At 37.4% G+C, this 11,486-nt stretch overlaps 1 protein-coding gene across 1 annotated transcript; it reads right to left on the bottom strand.

Moving 5' to 3' along the window:
* Window positions 1-4,294: 4,294 nt before the first annotated feature.
* On the bottom strand, window positions 4,295-10,103 carry LOC114465675 (hematopoietic SH2 domain-containing protein-like). Its single transcript, XM_028450832.1, has 8 exons — window positions 9,962-10,103; window positions 9,723-9,866; window positions 8,533-8,693; window positions 8,277-8,366; window positions 6,850-7,015; window positions 6,626-6,775; window positions 4,940-5,608; window positions 4,295-4,847 (listed from the first exon to the last, which is right to left on the bottom strand). The coding sequence occupies exons 3-8, from the start codon at window positions 8,679-8,681 to the stop codon at window positions 4,800-4,802; spliced, it is 1,272 nt and encodes a 423-aa protein (XP_028306633.1). The 5' UTR covers window positions 8,682-8,693; window positions 9,723-9,866; window positions 9,962-10,103; the 3' UTR covers window positions 4,295-4,799.
* Between the last annotated feature and the right edge of the window lie 1,383 nt (window positions 10,104-11,486).

The raw sequence follows: 11,486 nt of genomic DNA, 5'->3' as shown, positions 1-11,486 counted from the left end.
CCACCCGTCCATGATGATGAAAGGGGTGTGCACTGTAAAGATCAGGAAATGACTGCGCCTCCGCATAGCCCCTCATATGAGCTGCAATAACTTGTTAGGGAGGATGTGATCATTAGGAGCACGCTGCCTCAGCATTCAGGACAGTGATTGCATCCTGCACACACAGTTAATCTCCACAGGAAGCTGGGCGGGGGATATGGCCTTGGCTCTGTCAGACAACGATTAATGAGTCTAAGGTTCTGTGCACAGTTGGTGCACATTTGCATCAGGTACAGATTCCCACTCAGCTATAATTGTGTTTTCCTTAGCCGTGGAGAGCCATGACCACGTATTTATTACACTTTGTATCATACCCTTGGTGACTTGGTTCTGACCTTAATGAATGAATGGTAATACAACACTGCTCTAAAATGAAGCAAGACACAAAGGATAATTTATCTCGAGATCCATCCATCTATCTTCTACTGCTGCTTATCCATAGTTGGGTTGCAGGGGCAGCATCCTGAGCAGGGAAGCACAGACTTCCCTCACAACGACTTCATTCAGCTCTTCCCGAGGGAACCCAAAGCGTTCCCAGGCCAGCCGAGACAAATATAGGCGGATTGACTAAGATCTAAAATAAAAGGTAGTAAACTAGGTGCTTCCCTAAACCCTTTGGGGCTGCCATTTCCTCACCTACTATGTGGAATTCATTAAGATTGCGGCACTAATAGCTGTGCGTGAGGTGTATTGTGTTAACATTTACTGCAGCTAGGATCTCTGTGTGTGAGTTAGCACCTGCCTGTGAGTCCTACTATTTTCGGCGCTGGAACAATTACCCCAAACAGTTCCAGATTTGATGAATTGCATTGTGTCCCCTGCATTAATTTATTTGCATATCCCCTCCCATTTTTTTTTCTCCCCTTATGAGATCCGCCTACTTTACATATTCATCATTGGTAAACACGCTAAATGGATTGGGGGCGCATTGTGATGCGCAGAAGATGTGCAATCCTGATTCCCAGGAGTTTGTACCCCTTATTAGTGTGTGGAGTGACGTTTGCACACATTTTGATTCCCCTATTCCTCCATGCTGAAATGGGTGAAAAGACAGGTGTGTGTGTTGATGACCTGACGTCAGTGACATCAAAGTCTCTGATTGGCTTTTGCACCTGCGCGTCACGCAAAACATTTGCTGGAGTTCAATATTTACTACTCAAGTGAATGACGAATGTCACAAGAAAAACAGCACTCTTGCAGCTCGCATGCCGCGCCCAGCACTCTTGCCGCGCGAATCAAACTGAGCCGACCAACGGAAGAATTTGCGTCTTCCCATTGACTTTGTATACTGTATAATCTGGCTGCACAAACATTTTGTGCACGTCCGGTGTAAGCGCAGCATAAGGGAGAGCCTAGCCATCCTACGGAGGAAGCTCATGACGATAGATGAGGGTAGGAATGTAGATCGACTGGTAAATCGAGAGCTTTGCCTTTAGGTTCAGCTCCCTCTTCACCACGACAGATCATTGCAGACTACGCCGCACCGATCTGCCTGTACATCTCCCTCTCCATCCTTCCTTCACTCAAGACCCCGAGGTACTTGAACTCCTCCACTTGGGGCAAGATCTCATCCCCAAACCGGATGGTTTCATCTCATAATGGATTGTGTTTTTTGGCTATCATCTTAACGTGCACAGTGTTTTGATTACTTGAAATCTGATATTTTTCAAACCCTGTTTTTGTTTCTGAAAGTTTTTCTGCTGCATGGCCAGGTTGGTCTTACACATAACGTCCAATTGGAGTCCATTAGGTTGCCTTGAGTGCAATGATAATGTATATTCAAATGAGCGGTCATGAAATCCGTGCAACAATCAGGGAAGTCAAACTTTTTTTGAATTCACGGTCCACATATTTATAGTATATATGCCAAACTGGAAAAACATCATTAAATTAAAGGTAACTATTGTTCTACCCCAGTTCATCACTTATGCATGAGATACTACTGATGAATCAGATATAACCAAGCAATTGTTTTAAACTCTATTTTTCTAATTTATTTTAAAATTCTCCTCATGGGTTCACTCATACACCCCCCAGTTGGGTCTTTGGAGTCATCAGGCAGCCTGTTTAAACCGTCTTCTGTGATTTCCAGTTCCTTTATGAGGGCTGCATCAAAGATTAAGCCCAACGTAGTGCTGATGGTGAGGCTTCATTAATTACTGGTCTCAATGATTCCGACAGAGAAAGCTCCTGGCTTCACTTGATACTGGCGCTGTAAAGTCATCACTATGGTCGGGGATGGTTTCTGAGGTTGAGAGGAGGTCAATGTGTGTGTGAAAGTCAAACTGATCTCACTCCATGATTAAGAACTCTTAGATGTTCAATCTTAAGAAATATGTAAGTTAAGAACAGTATAATGGCCATTCAGCATGGTAAATTCCTCTGCAAAAACATTAATACATTATTCAATGAGATTAGATTGTTCTTCATTATTCCCACAAGTACATTCCTTTGTTGCAGTAGTAAAGAGATAAAAGGAATGCACAATTTATCCTATGCTGGAAGGAATACACAAAATCATTTAGACAATATACTGAAAAATATGAAAAACTAAATATTTTAACAATATACAACAAACTTATGAGTGAAGCTCAGTAAATACATGTAGTTGATAATAAATTATGATATAGAAGGATTTTACATCAGCAGGTATGGCCTTGACATTTTTAACAGTCCAAGTAATATTGAAAAACAAGTATATACAGTGCCTTGCGAAAGTATTCGGCCCCCTTGAACTTTTCGACCTTTTGCCACATTTCAGCCTTCAAACATAAAGATATAAAACTGTAATTTTTTATATTTATATATATATAAATAATAATGTTCATGATTACAGTAGGGTGTGAAAAACGGTACCAGTAAATATACATACGCTAAGTGGAGGTTTTGTATTAAATACATGCTATTGCACATGATAAGAAAAGTTTTTGTATGTGAAGAAAAAAAAAGTGTGAACAGTGCCCGTGGATATTGTAAGTGGTGTGAAAGACAGAAAATCGCAACAAGTTCAGGTGGTGCTGGTACTATATACACATAGATTAACTATGAACAAAAACAAAGACTTTAAATCAAAACACATATCATTACATTATTATCTAATCAAGAAAACAGATGAACCAGATTTAGCTAATAGCTATTTTCAATCTGCCAACCAGAAAAAATATTATAGAATTCATAGGCTACATCTTAAAATTATACAAACTGTATACTGGTCTGATAATCATAAAAATTGGGACTTCTAAATACAAAAGTGATTGATCGTAGGCAAGGTACCGATTAACCACCAATGATCCCAATGTTATTGGAAAGCACATTTATGATTTCAATGTTGCGCTTATAAGAAATAATGTTTGAATTTTCCATTTCCTGTGTTTGTCATGCAAGCCCTGTGCATCCTGTTAGGCCAGTGTTTCTCAAGAAGAGCACTAAAAGCATAGATTTCACAATCAATTGAAACAAGACACCGAATGTGTGTATTTTGAGTGTTTTGACACCCTCTACTTTGAATGACCTCCACTGCTTTACAGAAGCTTTGTAACATGCAGCTTTGTAAAATGCTATTTCCTTCAAAATTGTTTTTCTAACACAGACTTTATAAAGCTCCATCTTTATTTCTTTCTTTCTAATCTGGAGACACACACTTAAATGTGTGTGAGGGTTTACCATGATGTCTGTTTTATCTCAAAGAAAGCGTAGGTTTATGCTAAAAAGCTAAATATCACCTCAGTGAGATGCACAAAATAAAGAAAGAAATAACTGATGTGAAAGGAATTCACTTTGATCCGTTTTTCTGTCTTAAAAGTTGTCACAGTAGAATTGCATTGTTCTTTTGTGTAGCTTTACGTCTTCGACAATGTGCCAGTGGAATTTATCTATTATAAAGTATTTATAATATAGAGCATTTTTGTCAGTATTTTGTCAGCTATTTAAAAAAAAAGTAATACATAATCATAGATACTGTACCACAGAGAACATGTCAAACTAAAGACAAATCTGGCCCTTTCGAGCATCCATTTTGGCAACAGGACACATGAATAATTGTGTAAATGATCAATTTATTCAGTTGTAGATATCTAAGCCCTTCCAAATACACAAATTCATTGAAACTCTATAATATTTGCAGGGCTCACACTTTTCCTATGCTAATATGACATGGCAGCAGTTGTTTTTAACCCCAATTTTTTATTGTGAAGAAATCTAAATTTGTCTTTTATCCTGCAATCTTCCTCAAATTTTTCAACAAACTGTCCCCAAATTAAACAAACATTGGTCAAAAAAATCAAGGAAATTGAAGTGAATTTAAGTTTAAGGTCACTTATTGCCTGCATATTGTCAGTGCCTTGTGTACTTCTAATGTCATTCATATCTGGACGTGCAAACTACGGCACAGTAAAGCTGACATTTCTATGTTTTCCTGCCTAAAATCTGTGGCACTTGAGACCAAACTGGTCACCCCTGCCATAGACCCCAGAAGATACATATTCTAGAAGACCCAACTACTGTATAGTCCAAATGACACCACCAATAATGACAGGAGAACAACATCATAACACAAATATAAACACAATTATATTTCTATAACTGGGACTTTTCTTAGTCTCGTTGCCTTCAGTGATTGAAAATCTTCACAGACATAACACTGAAGTTCTAACTTTATTGAACTATGTAACATGGTTTTCACAAGCACATCAGACTGACATACAGTAGTGTTATACTTGTTAAATTGGTCAATACGCTCAATTGGAGACTAGTTTCAAACTTCACTGTTTCTTCTTCACTGCAGGAAAGAGCCTTTTCCATTTGCTCATCTGAGAAAGCCAAATGAAATGGAATAATGTCAAAACACAAAACTGAGCATAAAGAAGATACATGAGATAGTAATTTGGTATAAATTGCTAACCTTGAGCCCCCAGGATGACTGGTCATTTTTGCTTCTGATGTTCTTTGATGTTCCAGAGACATTGTCCATAGGTTTGTGTTTTCCTGAGTCATTGTGGCTTGGAATGAGCTCGTATGTATCGTCAGAAACGTTGCAACAGCTCGGAACTTCAAAGGCAACCTCAGCGTACAGTGAATCCTCGTCCAGAACTGGTGCCAACGACCGGCTGTCAAAGGATGCTCTGCCTGCCAGGCAATACATATCACTGTTGTTCTTCAAGTCCATGTTGGTGCCAGGTTTTTTACTCACATCTATTCTTCCTGACTGGGAGACACATCTTGGAACTGGTTTGACTGGTTTAGGTGAATTTCTTGGAGCGTTGGGAGGCACGCTAAGTCTATATGACTGTTTCTCATCACATCTGCTGTCCAGAAAAGGCAGAGACCTGCTCTTACTGGTTAGCAGGTTAGGTTCAGAGTACACAGAGTCGGGTTCTGATATCAGACTATATCTGACAATGTTGTGGTGGCTGGTTCTCGACCTGTCAGCTCCTCCTAGGTTACCTCCACTTATACTGTCAGAGGAGGTGTGCAGGCCTGGAGGTCTTCTTCTGGGTAAGTGCTTCCTGAGCTGGGCATACAGGACATGACTGTTGAGCTGAGGGCTTCTCTGAGGCAGCGGTGGAACCACCTGTTGAGAACAACAAAGAAGCATCTGGTCAGCACAAGCTTATATTCATCGAGACTGATTCAAATTTAGAATTTACTTATTGTGAGTGAACAATATTGACTTTTGACAGTTCATTGTGAGATTTAATGGTAACACTTGAAGTTTTAAACATAAAGGCTGACATTACGTTGTGACTATTATGACATGAACACCTGTCATTAGCATGAATAAGGTGTCGTGAAGGCTGTCATTAAGTTTTTGTTACCCTAGCCCCAACTCTACATAATCCTAACCCTACAAAACCCTACCAAACCCTAACCCCTAACCTTAACCCTAACCCTGTCCCAAAAAAATACTAAATGAAATAAGAGTTTTTTTTTTGCTATTGATGATGTCCTTTTGCCCGTGCCTTACCTCTAGTTCCTTAATCTGCCTAACCCCTAACCCAGGGGTCTGCAACCTTTACTTTCAAAGGAGCCATTGATCCTAATCTCACTTGGATTAAAGTCCTTCCGAAGCCGAAAAAATACTTTCTCAATAAAGACAATACAACGTATAAAATTCTATACAGTTAAAATTATCTCAAATGATTTTATGTAAACATTTTTTTGAGTTAATGTATTCGAAGGGCTACAAAAAAATTACTTGAATTTGATAACACATGATCATGTCGGTCAACACATGCTAATTGTTAAGTTCTTGCAACATGTCAAGCATGGATAATAAACTGGCATGTTGGCAATTAAATAAATCTTTCCCCACACAAATTAAATCAGATTTTTCTTCCAGAAAAGACCCTAACCACAACCCATCTCTACCTAACCCCTAATCCCTTACCCTACCTAACCCTTCGTTAACCCTAACCCTAACCCCTAAACCTACCTAACTTTACCTTACCCTAACCCTAACCGTACCTAAACATAACCCCACTGGATCCCTCTGCCTAACCCAAAAAATGCCAACATAGCTCCAAAGGTGTCACAATTTAGCAAACAACACTTTTTGACAGTTCATTGCGAGATTTAAAACTTTACACACCTCTATGGCCTTTTCTCTATGGGGTTGTGTACGTTTCTGCTTCGATGCCAAGCTTATGGCGTGCATGCGCCTCACTGTTTTAACAGCAGTGTCAGGTTTTCCTTTTATTGGGTTAAACTGAACAACATCATACGACTTTTCATCACCTTCCTGCAGAAACAAAACACCAATCAAACCTTCATTCATTACTCATTGCATAAATGACAACAATTTGTTTTTCAAACCTCGACGCAAGACGATGTCAAATACTCTCCAAATGGCTCAATGGGATTGGTCTTGTAGAATTCAAGGAGATCCACTATTTTGTTGTGTGCTTTGGTGTCTCCACAGACTATGAACTGCCCCCTCTCACTTTGGTTTATGACAAAGTGTCGACAGCGATCTCTGCCTCTGTAAAAGGTAAATGATAGACCATTAAAATGTAATACTAAGGCATTGTTGCACATAAATGTCATAGACATATCCTAAAAGCTAATTGACCAAATATGACAGATGCTCCGGTGCTGATTACAGTTACATTTGTTTTCTTACACTTCTCCCTTTTGCAGTGTCTAAGAGAGATCTCTTACCATTGTAGGTTATTAATATAGGGACCTTTGTAAGGCAAAGTCAAGACAAATGTATTTTAATAGTGCGTTCATTCATGAATAAAGTGCAACACAAGACATTAAAAGGTTTAAAAATCAATAAGAACATTCAAATCAGCACTAAAAACATTAAATCAAGAATAAAATGATCAAAAATCTCCCTCTCAGTCATAGGCAGTTTGTTCCACTTCTTTGCAGCATGACAACTGAAAGCAGCGTCATTCTGGACCAAAACCCATTCACACATTTATACACTAGCAGCAGAACTTTAAAGTCTATTCTGAGGCTGACTGGGAGCCAGTGGAAAGACTTTAAAATTGGCTAAAACTCTTTGTTCTGGTTGTAGCAGTACATGTTCTTTTGTGTTTAATTGAATGTTGAATATGTGTCATGCAATGTAAATGACAAAAATGCAATAAGCAAGATGGCACTACAGGGGGTACTTGAGAGAGATAGAGAATGAAAAATTAACAAATAAAGTGTCAATCTTGGTCCCACACTCGGCGTGGGATAAAAAAAAAATATTCTGGAACCATAAAATCAGTGTTTTTCAACCTTGAGGTCGCCTGAAATTTCAGAAAAATTAAAAGAGATTATGGAATTTTTTTATTATTATTTTTTTATTTATTAAAACACAATCTTAAACAATAGTATTTCTATATTTTCACTTATGAATCTAGTTCAACTAAAATTAGTAAGGAAAAAAATACCTGAGCTCAAAACGAATTCTAGTAAAAAAAATATGTTTGGGGTCGGCAGAAATTCTTGATATGAAAATGGGGCCATGACTCATGATCCAAAAAAGGATGGGAACCACTGCACTAAATACTGATTATTTCCACTTATTCACAAAACGAGATTGTTTAAAATGTGTGTTATCACTCGATAGTTGTTTTTAAATAGTAAATAGTTTTCTAAGCAAAATGTTGTAGTCAAAGGGGGTATTTGGATTCAAAAATAAAAGAAAGGAGTACATGAGCCAAAAAAGTTTGACAACCACTGAGCTAGAACATATATTAAAAACGTAAGTTGGGAACAATAAAAAATAAACATTCAGCACTCACTTGAATGAGAGTACGTAACCGACAGTTTTATCACTGAGACGAATCATGAAGCAGCCTTGCTCCTTTTCTTCAAGCATTTCTTCAGCATCTCTACAGGACAGACACACAGTTATATGATTATTGTTTATTATCCATTATTAGGCAACAAGAGTTTTCTGCTGCAGGAAACCGTGACCATTTGACTGGTCATTTCTTTGTTGACCAATGACGTTGTAATTAACCTGGTGTTGATTTTCCTCATGAATAAGACACTTACTTTCTGGGGATGAAGCCGAGGAACCAATTGGGAATGAGGCCCCTGTGGGTAATGAAAGGCATCTGAGTCTCAATAAACCACTTTGTTGCCAGTTCTCTGCGTCTAAGTTGAGCCTCATCAGTACCCGTGTCGGCTGTTGTTGGCTCCATCCTCTGCTGATCCTGACCAAACCCACAAAGATCAAAAATGAGAAAACCCAGGATTCAGGTTCCTGTGCTTCAACTGAAGTCACTTTAACAATCATATTGGGCATCATTTAGAGATGGGGAAAATTAGTAATTAGGGGCTCGAGGCCTCGCATCGAGCCACCATTGTTCTCCCGTGCGCGTCTTATAATAATAATTTCAATGTTATTGTGCCCTAGTATGCACTTATACATATACATAAAATACTAAATGTGTAAGAAACTGACAATATCAAAGCAATAAGTGACAGATATCAGTCCCAACAGGATCTTCACTTTAAATTTCCTAGATTTTGTGACCAATTTTTGTTTAATTAAGGAAAATGTTATGTATTAATTGAAGGAAAATTTAAGGATTCTGTAAGAATTTTGAGTTTTTTTTCAACAGTTTAACATTAAAAATAACTGCAAAGACACATGTGATGTAAATGATCTTAATTAAAACATGAACTAAAAATACAAGGGTCAGTCTTGGTCATACTAGGCTTTAGATGACTGGAAATTATTATTAAAAGAAAAAAAAAAACTATAAAGATATTTCTATTCAAGTCGGGAGGCACAAAATATTGTTTAATTCCACTTATTTACAAAATAAGATTATTTAAAATGTGTGTTATCACTCATTCATTCCATCATTATGCTCTGTAGTTGTTTTTTCATAGTATTCTGAGAAAAATGTTGCATTTGGACAAATGTGGTGCTTGTATTCAGAAATATAAGAAAGGGGGTACTTGAGGAAAAAAAAGTTTGAGAGCCACTGATTTAGAACTACAAGCACCATGATGATCAGTGGAAATCATATCTTTTTTTTTTTTTTTTTTTTTTTTACATTTATAATTTTTATTACATACATCCAGAGTCTTAAATCTTACTCATCAAATCTCTTTGGAATAGTGTATTTTTATACTAATGTTCAAATACTGTACGGACTGTGAACTTGGTCATTGACGTGAATTAAAACACATGCACACATGCCTACAGACAGTGTTATTAAAGCCTTTCTTACCTTGAACCAAAGCTTGAGACTGGAGCAGAGACAAGGTGACCTTTATCATTTAGGATTTTTTAGGTCTTGACTGAGAAATGTCACAAATGTTTTTAGAAACGACTTTCTGTTGTCCGCTCCAAACACAACAATTGCTTTCAATGACTAAAAGAAGAAAAAATAGGGTCAAATCTTAGTATAAAATAAGATTTAGACACTATACTCAGTCTAAAAGTAAAGTTTTAGCAGGTTCTACTTACTGGTAGTTTTGCTGGTGCTTACCACGCGTGTCACACATTGAAAGGCTTCAGTTCCTCTGTCTGACACTCAGAGACTGTTAGAGGTATGGACCTTACAGGGGAGATATAGATATCGGTGACATTTGCAATTACTCAAATTTTTCCACTGTGGTGGAAAGCAGATTTGCTGAACGGCTCAACAAGAGTTCATGAGGCTTATTTGCATTTTTTTTTTTTAAAAAAAAAGGGGGAGTGGGGGGGGAAGACAATGAGACTGAGTGAGAGACTGTTGAACAAAGAAAGGACTTCCTGAAGTGAAACGGAAAACAAGCTATGCACACGCTGCGGTTTGTGAGCACATGAGCACATCGGATCATTTACCTCACTGTGTCTTATTGCCCACGCAATAGGAGATATCATGCGTCAGCTGCTCATCACCTTGTTTTTCTTTCTTTTGTTTTAAAAAAAAAATGTTTAACAAGTTCCATCATTTGGTGAGGCTGGGTAAAATGACAACGTTTATCCACAATTCAGCAATAATTAGTCATATTCCTGCAGTGATAGGTAAAATAATTCTATACCAAATCAGATCTAAGAGTTTGAAAATCAAAATGATACAAAGTGAACATGTGGTCGTGGTGTCATGCTGAATAACATGTATGTTTGAGAGAGGGAAGAGAAGGTCACGGAAATAAAGAATGTTCAGGTACTGTAAACTTAGGAAACACTTTCCACAACTGAAATCAGTGGCTTTGAATCACGGCAATAGTTTGGTCTATTTCAGTGTTTCCAAACTTTATTGCCCCATGTACCCTTTAGCTTTTATTTCTTATCACCCATAGCTCGTGTTATACATTATTTATTTGTGTCTGCAGGCTTGTCTAAGCTCTTTCCTGTGTCTCGTCCAACATCAACCTTGAATTTAGGCCTTTTTATTCATTTATTTCTGATGTTTTGCTCATTTTAGCATTTTAATTTCACACTTTTGATGTATTTTAAAGAGTTGTGCCACAAATTATTATTAATGGATGAGATAAAAGTCTGTGTGCATGTAAAAAAAATAAAAAAAAAATAAAAATGATAATGTTAAAGAATAAACTGACAAATGTTTCTGTGTACCTCGTGAGAGGTGTTCAAGTACCCCTAAAGGTACATGTACCCCAGTTTGGGAACCACTGCTCAATATCAAACTTAGGAAACACTTTCCACAACTGAAATCAGTGGCTTTGAATCATTGCAACAGTTTGGTTTATTTCATAGCAGAGATTGTGTAAATGAAAGTAAAGGTCATTGTGCACAAAGTTACTGTTTACATTTAACCTTTGATAAAGTGTTGCGTACCACGTTTACCTACCAATATAAGCTGTTGTTAAAAACGTTTTTATGGTGAAAGTAATGGATTACAAGTACTCAGGTTACTGTATTTGAGTTGCTTTTATGGGTACTTGTACTTTTTTGAGTATATTTCTAAATCAGTCATTTTTCTTGGATTAAAGTATGTTTTAAAAGAAGTAAAGTATTTTTTTTACATTTCTACACCCAGCCG

Source organism: Gouania willdenowi, chromosome 6, assembly GCF_900634775.1.
Source record: "Gouania willdenowi chromosome 6, fGouWil2.1, whole genome shotgun sequence".
Lineage (NCBI taxonomy): Eukaryota > Metazoa > Chordata > Actinopteri > Blenniiformes > Gobiesocidae > Gouania > Gouania willdenowi.
The sequence above is the reverse complement of the archived record's forward strand: the minus strand, read 5'-3'. Positions and strand labels throughout refer to the sequence as shown.